The 22537-nt window shown below is 42.5% G+C and overlaps 1 protein-coding gene across 1 annotated transcript in view; it reads left to right on the forward strand.

Moving 5' to 3' along the window:
• Positions 1 to 19411, forward strand: part of Mtbp (MDM2 binding protein) — a 66983-nt gene extending 47572 nt beyond the window's left edge. The window contains exons 16-22 of the mRNA XM_032915586.1: positions 3368 to 3523; positions 7595 to 7690; positions 11233 to 11499; positions 13187 to 13424; positions 13644 to 13757; positions 18330 to 18395; positions 19123 to 19411. Of these exons, the coding sequence (XP_032771477.1) occupies positions 3368 to 3523; positions 7595 to 7690; positions 11233 to 11499; positions 13187 to 13424; positions 13644 to 13757; positions 18330 to 18395; positions 19123 to 19161 (976 nt within the window). The 3' untranslated portion in view covers positions 19162 to 19411. The remainder of the gene's footprint in view (positions 1 to 3367; positions 3524 to 7594; positions 7691 to 11232; positions 11500 to 13186; positions 13425 to 13643; positions 13758 to 18329; positions 18396 to 19122) is intronic.
• Positions 19412 to 22537: the final 3126 nt, after the last annotated feature.

Consider the following 22537-nt stretch of genomic DNA (forward strand, 5'->3'; position numbering starts at 1 on the left):
CTTACATATATCCCAAACACAGTCCATTGCTTAGGGAAGTCAAGGCAGGCAGTCAAGCAGGACAGGAACCTGGAGTGGAGATGAAAACAGAGGCTGTGCAGGAGTGGTTTTTCCCATGGCTTGTTTCCCTGTGCTTGCCCAGCTTGCTTTTTATATAATTCAGGACTGCCTTCCCAGAATGAAAATGCCCCACAGGCCAGTCTGATGGAGGGGTTTTCATCTTCCGACGTGGCGCTAGCTTGTGAAGTTAACAGAAAATTAGGCCAGCTCACACACATGTGACTATGTACAGAAGTCTGTAAAATGGGGCGAAGTTACTTCAAACTGTTCTGGTTTTATCCATATTTGTCCACATAGTGAATAGGTAGTCTCAGAGACAGAATTACCTTTGACCTTTGGCTTTGGTGCACAGTAGGCACTCTGTGGTTGCTGGATAGTGGAGTAGAAACTCTCTTGTATTTCTTTCTCAGCATGTAGCTTCTTCCGTTGATATTATTTTATGACCTGCTATAACCTTTTTTCATAGTTGTCCATGGTATTAATTAAATACCATGTTTGGCACTGGTGGCATATGAGGAAGAAGACCAGTGTCTTATTTGTGAGCTCCTTTTAATGGAGTGATAATCAAAAGAAGAACCTGCACATGTAAACAGTTCCACAGCTCCCATATAGTCAGAGCAGGTGGATAGCCCAGGGAGGGGCTAGGAGCAGGTGGATAGCCCAGGAGGCTAGGAGCAGGTGGATAGGAGCAGGTGGATAGCCCAGAGAGGGGCCAGGAGCAGGTGGATAGCCCAGGGAGGGGCTAGGAGCAGATGGATAGCCCAAGAAGGGGCTAGGAGCAGGTGGATAGCCCAGAGAGGGGCTAGGAGCAGGTAGATAGCCCAGGGAGGGGCTAGGAGCAGGTGGATAGCCCAGAGAGGGGGTAGGAGCAGGTGGATAGCCCAGAGAGGGGCTAGGAGCAGGTGGATAGCCCAGGGAGGGGCTAGGAGCAGGTGGTATTTGCGTTGGTGGTCTTTATCAATCCTGATTTGTGCTCATTCTCACTCTGACCTCAAGTCTACTCTCCCTGTGTCTTTCTGGAAAGGGAAAGTCTCTTTCTGAAGTTTCTCCCTAGTTGACACTGATTTCCATTTGAACAGAGAGTTTAATGTCTATGCATAATCTCTCTTGAACCAGAAGCTTGTTAAACACTCAGCATCTGGGCCAGATGTTACCTTTCTTTCTTGTGTCCTTGACACAGCACTACAGCTTGGTGTCACATTCCTTCTCTAAACACTAAGGACCATGTTATGAGTTCTGTGAAATGCATTTTCTAGATCTCCTTTATTGCTGGATTTATCTCTGTCCATCCCCACTCCTTTGCTTCTGCAGGAGTCAGACCTGTGCAGGAAACTGTGAGCTGTGATTGCGGGTTCACAAATCAGAGTGAGCCTTGTTTGCTGTGTTACAGTGACATGTATAATTCAAGTGGTCATTAAGGACTGAAGGCGCTTAAAGCACGTCAAGTTTCTGTGCGAGAACAAGCATTATGTTGCATGTTTTCAGAATTTTGTTAGTGTTGAGACGGCTTTAACTAGAGAATCGTTCTGTGGTGAAAGTTGGAAGGCATAAGAATTCAGTTTTAGACGTACTTACCAACCCGTGTCATGACTTTTGCCACTACGTGTGAGTGGAACAAAAGATCCTAGTTTTACCTTTAAGTTGTGAAAGCATTAAGACAGAATGTACGTGAACATTTAAAGCTCACTTGTCAGGCTTCATTTTTTAACCCAAGACATATCTTGGTGGTGCAGTTTATCACAAATTAGGCTTTTAAAAACTGCTTTGATATCTTTGTGTTTGGAGTCTATATAAATGCAAATTACACTTTTCCCATTGCATCAAGCCTGAAACATGATTGTGATTAGTACTGATTAAGAAACATTGTAAGATACTATTAAAGAAGCTACATAAAAATTAAATTAAAATAACTGTGCAGTTCTTGCCCACCCAGAGTATGAAATTCAGAGAAAATGTTTGTGTGGGGTTTTTTGCTTGATTATTCTTATTAGGTTTCTATTCTGTTTAACAAGATGGGGTAGAGAGGGGAAATGGCCCTGCTGGCATGTGCTGATCCATAGTGTGTAGAAACATGGGTCTCAAACTCAATGCCAGTGTTTTAACCATGGAATTATTTGTAAAAATGTTGCATCTCAGTAATAAGTAAAAAATAATTAAGCTGGGGCTGGCATGGTGGCTCATCAGGAAAAGAAAGGTGTTTGTTGCTAAGCCCGAGGACCTGAATTCAATCTTCATGGCCCCCATGGTAGAAGGAAAGAACTGACTTCTGCAAGTTGTCCTTGGATTTATACACACGTGCACATGCATTTGCACACATGTATACACATGCTTATTTACACACACTAAATAAATTTTTGAAAGTTAAATTTTTAAATGAATATGAAGTCAAGTAATTAAATTCATGTTGACATATTGAACAATTTTTACTTATCCTATGGTGATAGAGCACTGAGTTGTTTAGGGCCTAATGAAATGGTTACTATTTCCTGAGGTGAAAGTGTTTTCCTCCCTCCCTCCCTCCCTCCCTCCCTCCCTTCCGTCCTTCCTTCCTTCCTCCACTGGCTGTGTGACTGGCTGGTTTATGGAGTGATAAAGGCAGAGGTAGCTCCTAGCTGGAGTCTGTGTAGTTCTGAGCTATTGTAAACAGCTCTGCTGTCCCCCGTCTGTAATGTGACTGATGTGTGGTTGTTTTATAAAGTCCTTACTAGGTGTTACTTTGTTTTGATATAAGACCTATTCTGTGTTTTTCAAGGAAATTCGTGATGATTAAGAATGTATTTTAGGTAAAATCATTTGGAAATGCGAAGCCCGGCATGCACCTCGGACGTAATAATAACTCAGTGTGCATTCATGATGCTGTAAGCATGGCTGGAGGAGACCTTCCAGAGAATTTCTATTACTGTCTCATTTCATGGCTGCGCCTTAAGTAATCTTTTACATTTAGAGAAAATTGGAATATTCAGTTCTTTGCTTCTGAAATTTATATTGTGGGCTTTCACTTTAAATTTACCCTTTATAGAACTAGTAACTTTGCATTACTGAATTGTTAACATGTTATATTTGATAACTAACATAGTCATGATAATTGGTGTAATAAAATGACTAAAGCAAGCCTCAGGTTGCGGTGTGACCTGTGGATTATTTACAGTCCAGGCCACGTCTGCAGAGTCTGTAGTTAGTTCTTCAGTGGCTGTGTCGTCCGTCCCTTCCCTTTTGTATCTGTAGTGGATTTTGTTCTCCTCCTCACTTTCTGGCTGTGGTGGGTTTGAATGCACCTTTAATAAAACTATACAAATTATTTCCCCAGAACTGGCTCATTACCGCATTCGTCTGAACAGTTGCTGGGCCATAAAGAGGGTCCCCGGGACTCAATCACATTACTGGATGCTAAGGAATTGCTGAAATATTTCACCTCGGATGGATTACCAGTCGGAGATCTTCAGCCGTTACAGATTCAAAGGGGGTGAGTTATAAACTTACAATTTGCAATTAATTTCTAGAAGTCATTTTAAAATAGCATTGTATTTCCCCCCTGGAGGTAATTGCTGCTCTGTACTGAGGCAGAAATCACAGGCAGAAATCTCCACTGTACATCACTAGCTTCGATCGCCTCGTGTTTGCATTCACCAAATGCCCTTCTGTTTTGTGGCCCTGAATTTGAAGAAAATAAAGATGATAAGGACACCTCAGTTCATCTCCCACAGAAGTCAGGGCAAACGCGTCTTTTGTGTACAATGAACTTATGTTGGAAGTTGTTCTTACCTGTGTTTCATTCATTCTTTGGAGTGTTTGTGTGTGTGGCTCAGGTGAGCCACAGTGCACATGCGCATGTCAGAAGCCAGCTTTGTGGAGTCCATTCCCTCCTGCCACCTTTCTACGAGGCCCAAGTGCTAAACTCAGGTCAGGTAGAGTTGCTTTGCTAAAGCTTTTACCTGCTGAACTGTCCTGCAGGCCTGGAAAGTTCTTTTTAAGAAGTTAGATTTTGATTTGCAAATATGAATTTTTTAATTTTCCTTGCCAGTACGTGGCATGATGGTTGTCGTTCCTCACTGCTAATGGCAAAAACCATGGCCTTCCAGCTGAAGGAGGTGAGAAAACAGTGAAGGTTCTTTTGAAACTGTGACCTTCCCATATACAAACTCAGCATCTGCATAAATACCTTATCCTAAGTTTACTCTGGAGACCACCTACTAAAGTTGCTACTTAACAAATGCTGGCTGCTCCTGCCATTGCCTACAGTATAAATAAAACTGTAGCATCAATTTCTTGTGAAGATTACATAATTTACTTACTTCCCAAAATTCTTCTTTATTTTTAATTCATCATTTTAAAAACCTTGTAAAAGCTTGAATCTCACTTTGACACTGTGATTCACTAATTTTGAATTGTGCTATGATAAATATTTATCTTACAGGTAAGTTTTGGAAGGGGTTTGCATTATCTCAGAAATAGCCAGAGCATCATTGCCTTTTATACAGTTACTGGAGAGAAAGGGTCGGCATCTTAATCACGTGATGCTCCTAATGAAATAAAAGGGAGGGAACTTTGGAGTCGCCTACTTCCCCATGGCTTTGAGAGGTTGAAAACCCCTTTTAGTAGGAATTGGGGAAGCCAAGCCTTGCACAGATGCTATTCTCTAGTTATCACACCGTGGTCCTTGATGGACCAGCCTGACTCCATCTAAGATTAGAGGCCATCTTAGTACAAGGTCAAAATAAGTTCATTCCTGTTTTCTGTGATACTTGGATTTGAGCAGGTCTTGATCCGTTTGCTAGAATTTGACATGTTCCACACCCTATACCCTGACCTCCACTCTGATAAGATGGTTTGCCAAATAATTTTGAAATGTTCTCCCAAGTTTCTCTGTAACCAAAAACCCTTGATAAACCCCTAATCTTGCAGTTTTCCGGGCTGTAGAAACCCCCAGTGTCTTGCGTACTCAGTGCTCTTTTCTCAAACCTCGCTTTAGGGAGAGAGTACTGTCTGACAGAAAATAAAGCTGACATAATTTGGCCAAGGAATTTGGGTAGTGGTCTTTCCTTCTGTTTGGTGGTATTAACAGTCCTTTCAAAGCCCTGGCTGCAGATTAATGTGCTAACAGCACTGTACACTTATCTTCCGTGTGTTTTTACTGCAGGGCCTTTCCAGTTGCTGTGGAGAGAAGTTGTTACATGTGATGTACTCAGAAAAGATGTCTTTTTGTTTTTGCTGTGACATTGTCTTATTATATACCTTAGGCTGACCTCAAGCTCACTATATGCTCCAAGTTAACCTTGAATTTGCAGTCTCTCTGCCTGTGCCTCCCAAATGTGGAGGTGACAGGCACATGCCACTTTGCCCAGCTCTTAGAAAGAATGTGATGGTTCTTTGACATTAGGGAAGAAGGGCATTATGACTGCATCTTCACTTAACACAGTGCCTGTGACGTGTGACCCCTCGGGGTCTAAAGTCCCTTTCACAGGGGGTCACCTAAGGCCATCAGAAAACATAGATATTTAACACCATGACTTAAAACAGCAAAATTACAGTTGTGAAGTAGAAACAGAAGTAATAGTGTTGTTGGGCTCACCGTGACAATGAAGGACTGTATTAGAAGGTTGAGAACCACTGACCTAGCATGACTGTTGAAAGCTGAGCTGACCTGGCTGCTCTCACCTGTGCAAGGCACCACCCAGTTGCCAGGTTACATTAAACAAAGGGACACACAGCCTTGTGCGTTAGAGTGCACCAAAGGAATAAGAAACATTATCTGTTACATTTCTTTTAGAAAAAACTGAAACATGAGTGAAATTAAATAAAAAAAATGCACTAGGAAGGATTGAAAGAAGAAATGATGAAGAAAAGGGTAAAATGTGGAATACTTAAGAGTCCTGTTTTACAAATTATTCATTTGAAGGGTCCCTCATCAAAACAATGAGGTCATTGCAATTCACTAAGGATCCTTTTTGTAGAACACCTTAAATAGCGGCACTAGCATATGAGGGTTTATTGTTGTTGTTTTGTTTTGTTTTAGGATTCATTAATTCGTACATATCTGACATTTTAAGGAATAATTTCAAACGCTTAAGTTCTGTACGTAATCTTTAATCGCAGAAGGGCAGCCTTTCTTACTCCCATGCGGAGCAGGGTGGGGGGGTGTGAAAGCAGATGCACGATCTACTTTTCTGGGTTTACCTCCTTTCCATACTGCATCTTGTTTCCACTCCTCATCCAAGCCTCTGTTGACTCTGCACTTCACCAGGGAAAGACAACTCTGCGGCAGACCTCGCCTATTTCCATGGAACTAATTCTGAGTTCCAGGCTATGACTGGCCATCAGACCAGTGGTGGTAACTCACCAGGAAAGGGAGGCCCTCGTCGGGATAGCCCAGTGATCCTACTCTGACTGCAGCAGCCTCTTCCTTCGCTGGGGTCACAGTAGCCCTGCAGCGTTAGGTGAAGAAGGACTCGTGTGTGAAAGCCCCACCTCAGATTAGTTCTAAGGGCTTGCGATTGAAATGCTCCCCAGAAGAACCTGACTCAGCGCTTAGTCTGGAGACCTTCTGATCCTTGGGAATGTGCTCGCTCTGAGCTTAAGTGGCAAGCTGACAGCACTCTGTTATAGTAAGAAGTAAATAGGTTTTGGGTTTTTTGGTTTGTTTGTTTGTTTGTTTTACCAACGATTCAAAGATTCAAGTTAACTCTTTTCCTCTGTCAAATGTTTTAAGGGAACAACTGGACACAAACTCATTTCACCAAGGATCAGAGTGATACATGTAGGAATAGTGTTGCCTCCTGAATTTACATTCCAAATCATTTTTCTTTCCTGACTTACTCAGTCTCCTAGTCTTGTCCAGTGAGTGCCATCCCATCGTGATTTTTAAATGGAGGCACAGAAAACAAAGGGAGAAAGGGCACAGACTTAGCCTGTCTCGTTGCCTTTTAGGCTTCAGGAGATGTTAACTCCTTTCACCGAGCGGATCTCACTCTCTATCCTGCCTTGAACTCACTACCCAGCCCACGCTGGCCTGGAACTCAAGGTGTTCCTCCTGCCTCCACCTCCGAGGTGTTAGGAGACTGCAGGCCTGCGGCACTGCAGCCAGGCGCCTTCCCTTGTAGGCTTTATGTCCCGCTTAAGGTTTCTATTGCCGTGATAGATTACTGCCTGAAAGCCACTTGGTTACACTTCTGCAAAGTCCACCATGAAGGAACTCAGGGCAGGAACCTGAGGCAGGAGCTGAAACAGAAACCGTGCTGCTTCCTGCCTTGCTCCCCATGGATTGCTCAGCCTGATTCTTATAGGACCCGCCAGAGATGGCACTGCCCAGAGTCCCTCAAGAAAATGCCTCGCATACTCGCTTACAGCCCTGTGTGCCAGGGATATTTTCTCAACTGAGGTCTCCTTCCCTCCAGTGGTTCTAGCTCATGTCAAGTTGACAAAAAAACAGAAACACCTCATGTAGGGAAGAAGTCAGTCAGATTTGTCTCCTTAGAAACTTTTATTTTCTCTGTCATGTAGTAAACCTTAAATACAAATGAAACCCTTTTCATTTCAGGGAAAAGCCTTTTGTTTTGACACCAGAGCTTAGTCCTGGAAAACTTCAGGTCTTACCTTTTGAAAAAGCCTCGGAATGCCATTACCACGGGATCGAGTAAGTTTTTACTTACACTTCTGGGACTTGTTGCTACAGCTGCTTTGTGGACTGCATGTGACATAAAATGGCATAAATTGATACAGACCCCAAACAAAGTGTGTGTGTGTGTGTGTGTGTGTGTGTGTGTGTGTGTGTGCGCGCGCATATGTAAAGGCCAGTATGTGTGCATGTGTGTGTGAGACTCTGCATGCATATGTAAAGGCCAGAATTGGACATAGGATTTCTTCCTGTATTGCTCTCTGCTTTATTCCTTTCAGGGTCTCTCACTGAACCCAGAGCTCTGATTTTTATCATGTTGGATGCCAGCAATGCTCTAGCAATGCTAGTTCCCCATTTCCCTTCTAGGGCTGGGTTTGTAGAAATACATTGCCATCCTCAGCCTTTTGCCCTGTGTGCTGGACTCAGGTACTTGTGAATGTCTATCCAGCACTGTTACCCAGCAATCACCCCCTATCTGATGTTCGCTTTGTTGCTCTTTTCTCTCTCTCTCTCCTTCCTTCCTTCCTTCCTTCCTTCCTTCCTTCCTTCCTTCCTTCCTTCCTTCCTTCTTTCTTTCCCAGGGCCTGAGAGTCTGTCCTGAGCAAAAGCAGTGCTAGCTCTGTCTGCCATGCTGCACCGATAGACACACAGGGCACAGGTGCTTTTTACTTTGGCCCTAGAAGCTCACAGACGCACTGCTTTGAATGGCATTAACACTTGCATCCTGATTGCTGGCTAGAGTGCCTGTCATCTGACCACATGGTAGATTGTGTTTCCACATGTAATTTAGTTTTGTTTATCTTGTGCTTCATCTCCCTATTTTCTCTTGTTTTAACTTAATATAGAAAAATATTAATGGCACACCTGAATTAATAAACAACATGTTCTTCATGTTCATTTATTAAAATATTAATGAATACTTGTTTGTGTATTACTGACCTAAACCCTTATGGTGTTTTATTTACAGTATCATGAGATACATTTATCATAGTCTTACTAGCTTAGTTTGGGCTACTATTGCTATGAAACACCATGACTAAAACCAAGTTAGGGAGGAGAGGAAAGGCCTTGTTTGGATTATGCCTCTACATCCAAAGTCCATCACCACAGGGAATTAAGACAGGAACTCACATGGGGTGAGAATCTAAGGTTTCTGATTACTGGCTTGTTCCTCATGGCTTGCTCACCCTGATTTCTTATAGAACCCAGGAGTAGCCCCACCCATAATGGTCTGGGCCCTTCTACATCACCCACTCTTGCCTATAGCTCCATCTGAGGGAGGCATTTTCTTAATTGGAGTTTTCTCCTCTTAGATGACTTTAGCTTGTGTCAAGTTGACATAAAACTGGCCTGCACAGCTCCCATAAAACATTTAGCTTTTCTTATATAGAAAATATGAAACTGTTAATCATTTGCCCAACAATAAATATTTCCATGACATCAGATATATACCTTGTGTTCTGTGTCTCTCCTTTTACCATGTCACTTTGTCTTAAAGGGCATTTTAATGGCAGTGAAGGGAGCATGTGCACTGTACATAATTCATTTGAAGGACATTAGGAGTCAAAAATCCACATATTAGAAACAAAACATTATAGTACAATAGCCTTATAATGATAGGATATTTCCTCCCAAACAGTTCTGTGTGCAGCTCACAGACACTGCGCTGCTTCTTGCCCAGAGTCTGCAGAAATGCATGGTTCTTAATTTTACTGTATATTTTATTTATATCCCCGGACAGAGTATGAATAACCTCAGGGTTATTGCCAGTTTTTTTTTTTTTTTCACAAAATAAGCTAAACCAAAGGCTAGAGAAAGAATCAAACACTGGGATCTGTGATCTAGACCCAGTCTTTTGCCTGTCAGTTCTGACTGAAGCACTGATTTCTCATAGTTCAAGTTTAGACCAGGGTTCCTCCAGTCTACAGTACTACGCCTTAGGATCACCGAAGCAGCTTTGAATTTCAGCTGTATATATAAGGTATGCAATACCGTGTTATTGTATATGTGCAGAGTGAAATGATTGCTGCAGTCAGGTTATCATAGCCACCACCTCACACAGTTACTGCACTTTGCCATGTGTAATAAGCATTGAAAGTCTAATGCTAGGAAATTTGCAGAACAGAACCTACATGGTTTCCTTGTGCTGTACATTAGAGCTCTTGATTAATTCATCCTACAGGACTCAGTCGTTTTGGACCCTTGGACTGACACCACTGTCCCTCTCCTAACCATGATCTTTATTCTACCAATGGTTCTGTGTATTCGTTTTTAGTCTTAGAGTTGTCTTTAAACCCTTTCTGGAAGTGTCAGTGACTGAGTTCGTGTGCATGGTGTATATGCAGGTTGTGTTGACTAGAGCAAGATGACCCTTCTTTCACCTAAGGAAGTTACACTGGTAATTAACTCGGGCTCTGCAGTCACCAATGACAGTTTACGTTCTGATTATGCTACCTGTGGCGGGTCAGTCATAAGACGCACTGGTAGAAGGCAGATCTAGGGATGATGAAGGCAACCTTGTCCATTTGGTGGCTGTTTCACGTTTTGAAGTCTGACCCTAGTACACCTGGTAGTAATCCCAATAGGGCCTCCTTCCGTAAGTAGTACAAATTGTACATTAGGCAGCAGAAACATAAGACAATCTGCCCAAATTCACATAGCTAATAGCTAAAGAAACTAGGACTTGAATCCATATAAATCTGTGATCTATAATCTTTGAAATCATAGATGTCACCTGAGGGAAAAATAAAGTTCTCAAAGCCTCATCAGGCTGTCGGGGATCTAAGAAATAGTGAGTTCCTTGGGAGAAGAATTCTGGTATTAGGGACCATGTTAGAACACTTCTACAGACAGCAGAAAGGTTTGTGTCAGTTCTCCTTGGACCATCATTCATAGTGACGTCATTTGTGGTCCATAATGCAGTTTCAAAAAGGGGAGGAGGTGGAGAGCTTTGCCAGGTCGTTGATGCTTTCCCTGAGTGCTTATTTGCTGTGCTTAGTGTGGGATTTTGAGCCCAGAAGCATTGCACGGCTAATACGTCATTGATTCAGTGGGTTAGGTTGAAGCAGAACCCAGATATACAGCCAACCAACACGTTTAAAAGAAAATCTGTAACTCAGGTGAGGAGTGGATTCCAGTTCTGAGTGCCGTTATACTATAAATCTTAATCTTTGCATTGACAGTAAAGTCACCCTTTCAGCAGAGTCAGCATTTCCCATAGTTGCATCCCCGTCATACTGAGGAGTCAGGGATGGCTAGAGTTTGAAAAAGGATTAAAGCAGCCATACTAGTTTGGACATAATCCGAAGGATCAACTGAATCTGTGGCCACAGACGTGCAGTTGAAGAGGAATTAGATTGTACTTCACATTTGTAAATCTTCCCATCTAATAGCAGGCTAGAAAAAAAAGTGAGCTGCTGAGAAGTAGGCCATTCAGCCAACTCCAACAACTGTTAGGAAACCGGGTGTTCAGACAGTGCCCGGCTCTTTTCTTTTAGGAAGGAAAGAAGATCCCATTGTTCTCCTCGATGTTTGGTTTTAATGCTCTTTCCTCACTTTAGATATTGCCTGGATGACCAGAAAGCTTTAGAAAGAGATGGGGGATTTTCTGAGCTTCAATCTCGCCTTATTCGTTATGAGACCCAGACCACCTGCACCAGAGACAGTTTTCCAGTCCCCACCGTCTGGAGCCCTCTTCCGTCCCCTGCAGTTCTGTCAGAGCCACAGAGTGTCCCTGAAGGAGACGCATTGCAAGGCGAACTCCGAACTGAAGTTTCTGGATTGAAACGGAGATCTAAAGACGCCAGTTGCCTTTACCCCCAGAAAAGGTGACCTGTGGAGTCCACAGAAACAGTCTCTCCAGAGAAGTACTTTGTTCTCTGGAGAACTGCTTTTCATGTCTGCCTCGTGTTCTTATGCTACTTTCTGCACAGGGTTTTAGATTCATGTACTTAACTGGCTTGCTTATAAGGTAGAAAAAGAAATGACTTGGGAAAACAAGGAGCTCTTGCTTTCTGTGCTAATGCACAGGTCATTAGCACAGTGGGTGTGTAGAGCTGTTACTTATGTCAAGAGCTCTAGAGCTGGCCCTGTAGGTGAAGGCTCAGTGGCCCTGTGAGGATGACAGGTGAGGGTGGATTGTCTTGTTAACTCTCTCTGCTCCTCTCCTATTCGTGTTGGCCTTCCACCAAGAGGTTTCAGGAGGCCCCACCTAAAACCGCTTGTTACATGTAAATAAAGCTTTAAAGTGTGCAATGGCAGTGCATTTTATGGAACTTTTGAAGACACTTTATTTTGCTAGCTAAATAGTCCAAATATATTCGAATTTAGATGTTGATACAATAAATACTGGATTTATAGATCTTTAGACCATGTGGTTGGATTTAGGCCCTGGGCATATAAAATATACTGCAAGTTCTGGCTATACTTAAGTCTTTAAAGTATAAAATGTGTAGAAATAAAACTTTGAGGACTTTTTGAATAGGTGAAAATATGAAAATACTGTTCCTGCTATGAAATAGCTAAATGATTTTTATGACAACTTTGTTAGTTCATGGCGTTTTTTTATGTCTGATCAAGTTGCAAAGCCAAGCCATTAAAAAGATTTATTTCTATTCAGGGAAAGTATAGTGAATACTGTAGTATACTGTAGCCTGAGGGGAGCAGATGGGTGGTTCTAATGGCTCTTTTGAAAAAGGACATTTCCCAGTCCTTGTGGAAACAAATATAAATGATTTAGAAAAGCCAAAATAAGAACTAATTTTTGTTGTGTATGTATTTGTTTCGAGTGACTTGTTTTGCACAGATAGTTGCAGAGGTGTGACGCAAAGGTTTGTGGTTTCTTCCTAAAATTCCGTAATGAAAGGCATGAGTGCTTAATAGGGTATTAAGTGTTTACACAGAGGTGTCCTAATACTGCTTATTACTTTCCCTCTTAGCTTGAAGTCTAGTTATCACTTGCCTTCTCTTTTAAGCACTGCCCTAGCTACTTTCTGTTGTCGTGATAAATTACCCTGACAAAAGCAATGTCAAAGAGAAATGTCCACCTCACAGTTGAGGCCTCCAGTCCCTCATGGCAGGGGAAGTGAGTCACTGCAGTGAGATCCTGAAGCAGTGCGCTTAGATATCCACTGTCAGAAGCAGAGGACAATCCATGCGGATTGACGCTCGGCTCCCACACACAGTCCAGTATCCCCTGGAGAGGGAGAGAGGGAGGCGCCACCCACTGTAGGATGAGTCTTTCCACAGCCATCAGTGCAGTGATGACCACAGTCACACTCAGAGGCCATCTCTCAGGAGAGTCAAGATCCTGTCAGGTTGACTGCACTGTCACAGTGCATAAGCCACAAATCTAGAGGAACAGCTTCATTGTTTGGTGTCGGTTATTTTATGCAGATTAGCAAGAGATTTTAATTTTCTTAGATTTGTGTTTAAATGAAAATAGTTGTAACATTTAAACCAAAAAGTTGGCTCCATTGTTGACACATTTCATTTGAACTTTTTTTCTCTTTACAGAATTACGAAATCAGAAAGTTCTGATTGTTTGCTTTCTCAAGCAAGTTGCAATAGCAATCATTACCATCACGTAGGGACATCCAGGAAGCCTCAGGCAGAGCGCTGTGTGTCAGTGCTTCCACTTCCTGGTCGGGAAGCTTCCAAAGTTACCGTAAAGACCAGTTCAGGACAAAAACGAGCACACGAATCAAAATCATCAAAGCAAATTAAGGAATCTCGATCCCAGAAACATACACGGGTAAAGACTTCTTGCTTTCTCAGTTCTACATGAAATAAAACTTCATTGTGTGAATCTTTAAAAAAAATGTGTATATTTATATATGTGCCTAATGGTTTTATGAAGAATAAAATAACATCGGAACTGTATAAGTCACAACTTACTTACAATTTACAATCAAAATTGAAATAGTTGTGCCATTTCTGAGAAATACCAGCCAGATGTTCCTTTCTGTTGAAGATGCTGAAGGAGGTGGTGACAGAAACCTTGAAGAGACACCACATCACCGAGGCCCATGAGAGCTTCGATGCCTGCAGCCAGAGACTCTTTGACATCTCCAAGTTCTACCTGAAGGTGTGGTGCCGTCTCTGCTCCCAGTTGGGTTTATTTCGTGTTCTGATATCTGTGAGATGTGTGCGCATAGGCTTTATATTATCTGTGTACCCTGCTACCAGGCTGCTTTAAATGAGACAGAAATACTGCAGTGAAACTACTTTACATTTGCTTTGTTTGATGTTAGCCTTGTGTATAGCAAGCTGCTTCAGTCAGAGAGGCCTTAGTGATTTTCCTAAGTGGGAGCTTTAGCATTAATTGGTAATTACTTTATAATTAAACTATATGAAGCTAAATGGTGAGTATAGTATTTTATTACAAAAAATAATGAGGAGGCAGCTGTTACTGTTGGCCAGATATAAGGAGTTGGGTGGAGTGAGGGACTGCTCAGGTGACAATTTTCTTTAAATCATTTAAATCATGTGGGGTTTTTTGTGTTGTGAATGTGTGGTATATCGTGCAAGCATTCATAGGCCAAAGATGAATAGCAAGACAGAGTCTCTCACTAACCCTGTCATTTTGGCTATCATGGCTATACACTGAGCTAGCTCCCAGGGTCCTCCTGTTGCCACCTCCTCACTCTGAGGTTAGAGGAATACACATCCATGCTTGGTCTTTTACATCTGTGCTGAGGATTTGAACTCAGGCCCTTGTGCTTACACAATAGACATTCTTTCCAACTGAGCTTCTTCCAGCCACGGGATGACAGTTGAGTGTCAGCTTTCTGAAACTTGGGTGCTGTTTGGTCCTCTCTGCCTGAAGCCTAACCAGCATGCAGAAGTAGGTCTTGGGGTAAAATTACAGGAGTGGGACTGCATTCACTACCCTCTTTTAAGTCTGCTCAGGTGGGCAGCATCACTGTGAAAAGCAAGTGGAGAAAGGTAAGAAAAAACTAAACATATATTTCGTTGAGCATTTTTAAAAGCACATGAAAGCAGGTGCAGAGTAAAGGAAGTTCTAAGAAGCCTACCTTGTTTCTGCATGAAATAGCAACAAGGCTGCTGCTGCTTCAGCCAGCAGAAGCCAGAGGAAGTAGAGAAACTAAACAAACCACAGAGTGAATGGCCTCCTTCCACAGTGGTGACCGCAGGGCCTCTGAACAGTTCTGTGCCCACACTTCTGACACTACAGTCTCCAATACGGAGGAAATGCTGGGGGCGGCAGTGAGAAGCTAGCTGGTCATCTGGTCCCCTTCCTTGTAAAGCCACCAAACTCAGCACTCAAGGCTTCCATATTTTCAGTGTCTCTCTTCTACATAGAAGAGGCCAGCCAAGGACTAGCAGACGGTGTGGGTAACTTCTGACTCAAGTGAAGCCAAAATGTAAAGAGAACTCTGAAAGGGTAGAAAGTGGGAGAAAAGTTAGAAACACTAGAATTCTTCCAGAAATAAAACTGTGCCCATAAAACTAGAATTACATGCTGTCACCAAAACCACACACAGAATACAAAGGCTCCTTTTAATTAAAGGTGTGAGGAAACTAATTTAATAGAAACGCTGAACAGCTGAGCTAGATATTTTTTTTTTCAAATAGTAAGAAACAAGAAGAACTCTAGAAAGAGAAAATGGAGGCTAGATTCAGAAGACCCTCTACTGATAATAGGAGGGAGCTTCAAAGACAGAAACTATGGTAGAGAAAAATCATCGGGGTTGGGGATTTAGCTCAGCGGTAGAGCGCTTGCCTAGCGAGCGCAAGGCCCTGGGTTCGGTCCCCAGCTCCGGGAAAAAAAAAAAAAAAAAAAAAAAAAAAGAGAAAAATCATCAAAAATACAGCAAAGCTTTTGTTAGGGACTCACTCACCTCCTGATAACTCTATTTTCTTTGAGGCTGTTGCAAATGGGCATGTGTCCATGATCTCCTCTGTGTGTTTACTGTAGAGGTGTAGAAACGCTACTGATTTGGGCAAGTAGATTCTATATCCTGTCACATTGTTGAATTTGTTGTTCCTAGAAGTTTTCCGGTAGAACTTTTGGAATCTCTTCTATATGATATGCCATCTGCAAACAGGGACCCTTAGACTAATCATGCCCCCTTGTACCCTCTAGTTCCCTTCTCTTTCCTTATTGCTCTTGCTGTGTCTTCCAACACAGTCTGGAAAAGGAGTGTGGATGATGGACAGCTCTGTCTCCTTCCTGAATTCTGTAGGGTTGCTTCAAGTTTTCCTTCATTTAGAATGATGTTGGTGTGAGTTTCTCTTCTGTAGCTACTATTGTATTGAAGTATGTTCCTTCTACCTGACTTTCTCTAGGATTTTTATCATGAAGGCATGCTAGATTTTGTCAGATGCTTGTTCTGCATCTTTTGCCATTCAGTCCATTTATGTTGAACCTTCCTTGCATCTCGGGGATGAAGCCATCTTTATCCCTGGTGGGTAATATTCTTCATGTATGTCTGTATTTGGGTTGCAGACATTTTATTGAGTGTTTTTGAATCTACATTCCTCAGGGAGATTGACCTGTAGTTCTCCTTGTATCATTACCTGGTTGGGTGTCAGAGAGAGAGACAGCTTTATTGAAGGAGTTTGAGAGTGATCTGTTAATGTTTTTTTGTTTGGTTTTGGTTGTTATTTGTTTGTTTTTTATTTTTAATAGTTTAAGAAAGTTTGGCTGTAGATCTTTCAAAGTCTGGTAGAATTTTGCTGTCAATCTATCAGGCCCAGGACTTTTTTGTTGGAAGACTTTTTGTTACTATTTCAGTCTGCTCATTTGTTACAGATCTGTTTAGGATATAGGTGTCTTCCTGGTTTAATTTTGGTGGTGAAGTCTTACCAGTATGGTTCCCTAAACAACACATACACACACACACACACACACACACACACACACACACACACACACACACACACACCAATAATTAAAGGAAAAGAAAGCCATAGATTTAAGGGCTCACATGGAAGGATCTAGAGGGAGGAAAGGAATGGGGAAAATGATGTAATTATACTATAAATTCAACAAATAAAAAAATTATATTTTTTAAAAGTTCCCAGAAATGAGGAACCCAGGCCTCTTGCTGGAAAAGATGCTGCTTACCCAAGTCAGTGAGTAAAAATTACAGCAGGTATCTCCAAGTATCCAGAATATTTTCTCAGATTTACCAAAAGAAAGGGTGTTTACTTCTTGAAAGGACTAAGAATTAAATGGTATGATACTTCTTCAGGGTATCATGGCATACTAGAAGGCAATAGAAAGCACCTTCTAATTCTGAGGGAAAGAGACCTATCTGGTATTAATCCAGAGTGACCTATCTGGTCTACAACCCAATCAGATGAGAAGGCTCAAAAACAGCACTTTCAAACCCAGAAAAGGTTTTAAAATATATCCTTCTCTTTTACGGGGAATCTGTTAGAAAATCAAGTTGCGCACATAAAAGGCGAAACCAAGAACTAAAACAAAAATTGGCCTACAATGAGACAAACAAAAGCTAGTGGGCCTGGTCTTGGGAGACTCCAGGCATCTGGGCAGGTGGAAGGAAGATCTGTGTGAAGAAAAGATAATGAAGTTGGATGTAAAAGCCCAGAGAAAACGGAGGTGAGAGATCATCCAGGACACGCAGTGTTTCACATGCTTTGTCAGGCTTGTAGTCAACCCACTGTCAGAGGGGAAGTGTCAGTTATGTGAGTGGAGGAAAGAAAACAACCAGTAACCAGGTTGTTTCACCAGAGGAAGTGTAGAAGCTGAGTGTAAGAAACATACGTGGTCAGTCTGATCATCTCGTGGTTACACCACCTTTGCCTAGATAGAATAAAGCAAACACAAGTTAATTATGGGTGCCAAGCTCTGATGTAATCACACTGTAGAGAAAGAGAAGGAGAAGGTAGGTGTTGGGCATAGACCTCGATCTGTGAGTGATCTGTGCTGTTCACAGTCATTCTGAAATTGCTAAATCATCCGGGACCAGCCAAGCATGGCAGATGGAACCATGAAGGTGCACACAGGAGGAATTGCTAGAAGAATTCAGAGTAGCTACCTCTGTGAGGTATTTCCTGCTTGCTAGAGGGCTGCATTTCCCTCTATTGTACAATTAAGGTTTTATTTTAATTTTGTGTTTTAATTTGATATGTTCACTGCCTACTCTGCCCCCCTTTCTGTGAATTGAACCCAAGATTTTGTACATGGTACACAGGTGCTCTACCACTGAGCCAAATCTCCAGTCTTACCATATTTTAGGAAGTAAGACTATATTTTATTCCTCTTTGTGGTAGAATGAAATAGCTAAAAAGAAGGGGAAAAATACATATCTGAACAATTAATAGAGACCACGTATTTCTTTCCCAAGTACTGAAGCATCAGTGGTACAGTGAGGGTGGGCATGGGCCAGCACTGCTGGAGACATGAGATGTGGGGCTGTGTGTGTGTGTGTGTGTCTGTGTGTGAGTCTGTGTCTGTGTGTCTGTGTCTGTGTCTCTGTCTGTGTTTGGTGAGGAAATTTCTGTATTTCAGCTTGAATCTCTATTACTACATTGAATCTGGGCAACACTTTCCTAATTGCAGTGGCACCTGTAGACTTCCTTAGGATAATCTCAAGTTCATTGATAATGAGCTGTTGTTGGTAATGTAACAAACAAGGCTCCAAATGCATTTTTCATTAATGTCTAGGATCTAAAAACATCAAGGGGTCTCTTTGAAGAAATGAAGAAAACAGCCAACAACAATGTGGTGCAGGTAAGTAGTTCTCAAAAAGCCCTGTTCAATTACATTGGGATTTTGTTCCAGGGCCGCTGCTCTGCTGTCACACTTAGGGTAAAAGCAGAGATGGTCTTTTCAACACCACCCTCCTGAAATGTCCTTGATATTTGACAATAGATTTGTTCATGCAAAGTATAAAAACGCTTTAAGAGGTAGTTTTATCAAAAAAGAGTTTCTCAAATGATGTTAAAAGAGAAAAATGAAAAAAAATATTTCAAAGAACTGGGAAAAAATACTCTATTTTGATTAGCTGTTTTCCAGGCGTGGTTTAACTCTTTTGAGTGACCATTTGCAAAGGTACTTCAAATAAAGATAAGAAAGTGGCTTGAGTCATCATCTGGTCACTGAGGACAGTCCCAGGACTCAGCTTTGCACGTGGGGCTCAATATGCCCTTAATTTGGAAACTAAGTGTAAGGACCAAATGTTGTCTTTTTACTTTACATTTTCTATGCCGTCTTTGAAGGTTTCTTTGAAAAAAAAAAACAAAAAACAAAGAACAAAACAACAACAAAAAAAACCCAACACTTGAGGCTTCATAGGGATATTTTAATATTGGAGTAAACAGGGGGAGATTAGGGAAGTGAGGTGCCCCCAAGGGAGGGCACACTCAGAGCTTAGTTGCGAAGCTGTGGGAAGTTGTTTTACCGTGAGTGTTTTGCACTGAGTGACTCTATAATCCTGTGTCTGTCTCTTCCCCCTCAGGTGATCGAATGGGTGGTAGAAAAGATGAGCAAGAGATAAGCTTCTCCGTCCTCCTTTACTTAGAAAACCGCACACAACCGGCACCTTTACTCAGTAGATGCTGTACTTGTAAAGGGGATCCGTGCTGGCCTGTATTTATATAGTTTTGTGATGCTCAGTTAAAGTATTTTTAACTAATGCACTTATTTTTACAGTTTCCCAATATTTTTAACCTATGTTATTTTTTATATATTTTAAATGTTTTAACTCTTGACTATTTAATTGTTCAATAAACAGTAATATTTCATTACTTCATGGGTTGCGTGTCCTTGTTAGGGTGCCTACTTGAGTTGCTGCCTGTGGTGGTTTGAATTAGAACGTTCCCCACAAGCTCTGGCATTTGGAACTTGGTCCTCAGATGCTGGTCCTGTTTGGGGAAGCTCAGAAGGCGCCTTTTTGGAGGAAGTGTGTCACTGTACATGACTTTGAGTGTGCTCTCTCTGCCTCGTTGTAGGTACTCACTGATAAGTGGATTTTAGTCCAAAAGCTCAGAATACCCATGATACAACCCACAGTTTATATATACAGCTTAAGGAGAAAGAAGATCAAAGTCAAACTTCAATGTTACATAGAACAGGAAACAAAATAATCACAGGAGCTAGAGGGAGGGAAAGATCTGGGGCCAAGGGAGGAGGGGAAAAGGGGGGCAGGACCAGGTATTGGAAGGGATAGGAAAGGAGCAGGAAATTGAATAGAAATATGTAGCAGAGGGAGGTGGGGAACTGGGGTAGCCACTAGAAAGTCACAGACTCCAGGGTATTGAGAGGCTCCCAGGGGTCCATGATGATGACTTTAGCCTAAATACCCAACAAAGTGGAGATAGAATTTGTAGAGTCCACCTCCAGTAGATAGGCAGGGCCCCAGTAGAGAGATGGGCCCATTCACACATCTCAAAAATTTTAACCCAGAAATATTCCTATCCAAAGGAAAAACAGGGACAACAAATGGAACAGAGACTGAAGGAAAGGCCATCCAGAGCCCACCCCATCTAGGGATCCATCCCATCTGCAGACACCAAACCCCCACACTATTGCTGATGCTGATGCTGACAGGAGCCTGATATGGCTGTTCCCTTAGAGGTTCTACAGTGTCTGACGAGTATGGATGTAGATACTCACAGCCACCCATCAGATTAAGCCCAGGGACCCCAATGGAAGAGCTGGGGGAAGGACTAAAGGAGCTGAAGCAGATTGCAACCCCATAAGAAGAACAACAATATCAATTAGCTGGACCACCCAGAGCTCCCAGGGACTAATGGGTGGAGGAGCACCCTCATAGAGGCAAAAAAGGATGGGGAAGAGGGAGGATGGGATGAGGGTTGGTAGAGGGGTAACCAGGAAGGGGGATATCATTTGAAGTGTAAATAAATAAAATGATTAATAAAAATGTTCAGGATAAAAAACAAGGTCTTAACTTGTGCACATACTTGGAGTTCGCTTGTATGCACACACTTGATCAGGGTGAACCAAGGTTAATATGGACCTTAGAGAATGGGGAGGGGTTGCTCTTAGGATGAAGTTTCATTGGCTGGATTTTTAAAGTACAGTGAATGCTTATTTGTATGGAGAGGCATTCCAGGAATCCCAGGTACTTGCTGGGCAGGTTCGGGGAGGGGGGAATGGGAGGGTTGGGGGTGTCATTGAGCTTGTGGATTTGCCAAGGACTATATGACATTCCTCAGGTAGAAGACTGGGGATGGGGGCATGCTCCCCCAGATAAGGCAGAGAAGGAGACGCTCCTCTATGAAAAGGGAGTCCTGCATTTTGCATTCAGCTCAGAGGAGGTATCTGGACATGGTAGACTACAACCTTCGTAGGGAGGTGCAATACTCAGATGTTGGAGTAATCGACTTGAACCAGTGATGTAAGTGTTCTAGGCCCTGAATATGTGGTGGTGCACTGGTCTGTACATTGATCAATAAGATCTCAGCAAGCTGTTATTCATGTGCTGTATAATGATAGACATGTGCAGTAAGACTCTGTCCTGGGTAGCATTGAAACTCATTGTGTAAATATACAGCATGTGCATAATACTTAAATTACCTAGCAGAACATTTCTCCCACTGCTGAGGGCTGCTCTTACAGATGCAGCATGTGGCACAATTTGGGTGTTAAGTATTCTCTAAGGCTTCACAGGAAAATCACTGTGCCTTGATTTCCTTTCTTAATGCCCATGCCTTTAGAAAGTTTCTTGTATGCCCAGAAACCCTTGATTCAGCGTCCTTTATTACGTTGTGTTTTTCTACTGCATTGGGTTGGGCCAGAGCGAGCAGTTAGTGTCCAGCCAGTTCTTGCTCTCTTAGTTGCCTCTTTCATCCCTGTAATGAAAGATGTGAGGCTTAGTAGCTTTACTAAGAAATGCTCTATCTGGCTCCCAGTTCTGGACCTTCAAGGGCATGGCATCCACATCAGGATCTGGTAAGGGCATCATGCAGACTGGCATATCAGAGGCAACGGCATGTGTGAAAAGGTTACATCGATAGACAAGAGCTTGAGCAATAGCACCAGGCTTGCCCTTTATCACAGCAGCTCTTGAGAGAGAGAGAAGTAACTCAGGGGTCCCAGGAGAACTCCATTAACACCTCTGTGAACACTACCCTCCTGACCTGAGGACTTCTAACCGAACGTCACCTTCTAAAGCTCACACCACATCAGCACCATAGCAAGGGCCAAGTTTTCAACACAGGAACTCTCAAGGGATGAAGCGCAAACACATACAGACCACAGCACCCTCAAAAATAACCATTTCTCAGAAATCTGTCAATAGCTTTCATATTCTTAACAGTGTGCCTGTAGTCTCTACCCATCACCAACAAGAAAAGCTTCTGAAGATGTCTGTAGATGCAGGCTGCGTGAACGTCAGGGGTGGAGCTGTGAGATGTCTGGTTTTGATTGCCAACCTCATGTCTGCACTGTGTATCTCAGGGATTGGCCTACTCTTACAGCAAAGAGGTTCTGACTGGGTCCTTTTCATCGGGGCTGCATCAGAAGGGGAGTTACGGACAATTCTCATCAGCCTCAGATGCTCTTCTGTAGCTGTGTGATAGAACATGACCAAGACAAATTATAGAAGAGCTGCTGTGGGTTTACAGATACAGAGGGTTAGAGTTCATTGTGCTTAGTAAGTACTGGCAGCAAGTGGCGGGCTTAGCTGCCGGAGCACAAAGCAGCGAGCTCACATCTTCAGCAAGAATATCATGAATTGGAAGCAACGCACGCTTTACAAAGCCTGTCCCTCTAATACATGTCCTCCAGTGAGGTTGACCCATATAAACCTTCCTAAACAGAACCACCAACTGGAGACCAAATATTCAAATGCCCGTGAGTATGGGAGACATTTCTTGTGTAAACCATCACATTACCCCTCCACAACTCAA

Source organism: Rattus rattus, chromosome 1 (assembly GCF_011064425.1).
Source record: "Rattus rattus isolate New Zealand chromosome 1, Rrattus_CSIRO_v1, whole genome shotgun sequence".
NCBI classification, from domain to species: Eukaryota; Metazoa; Chordata; class Mammalia; order Rodentia; family Muridae; genus Rattus; species Rattus rattus.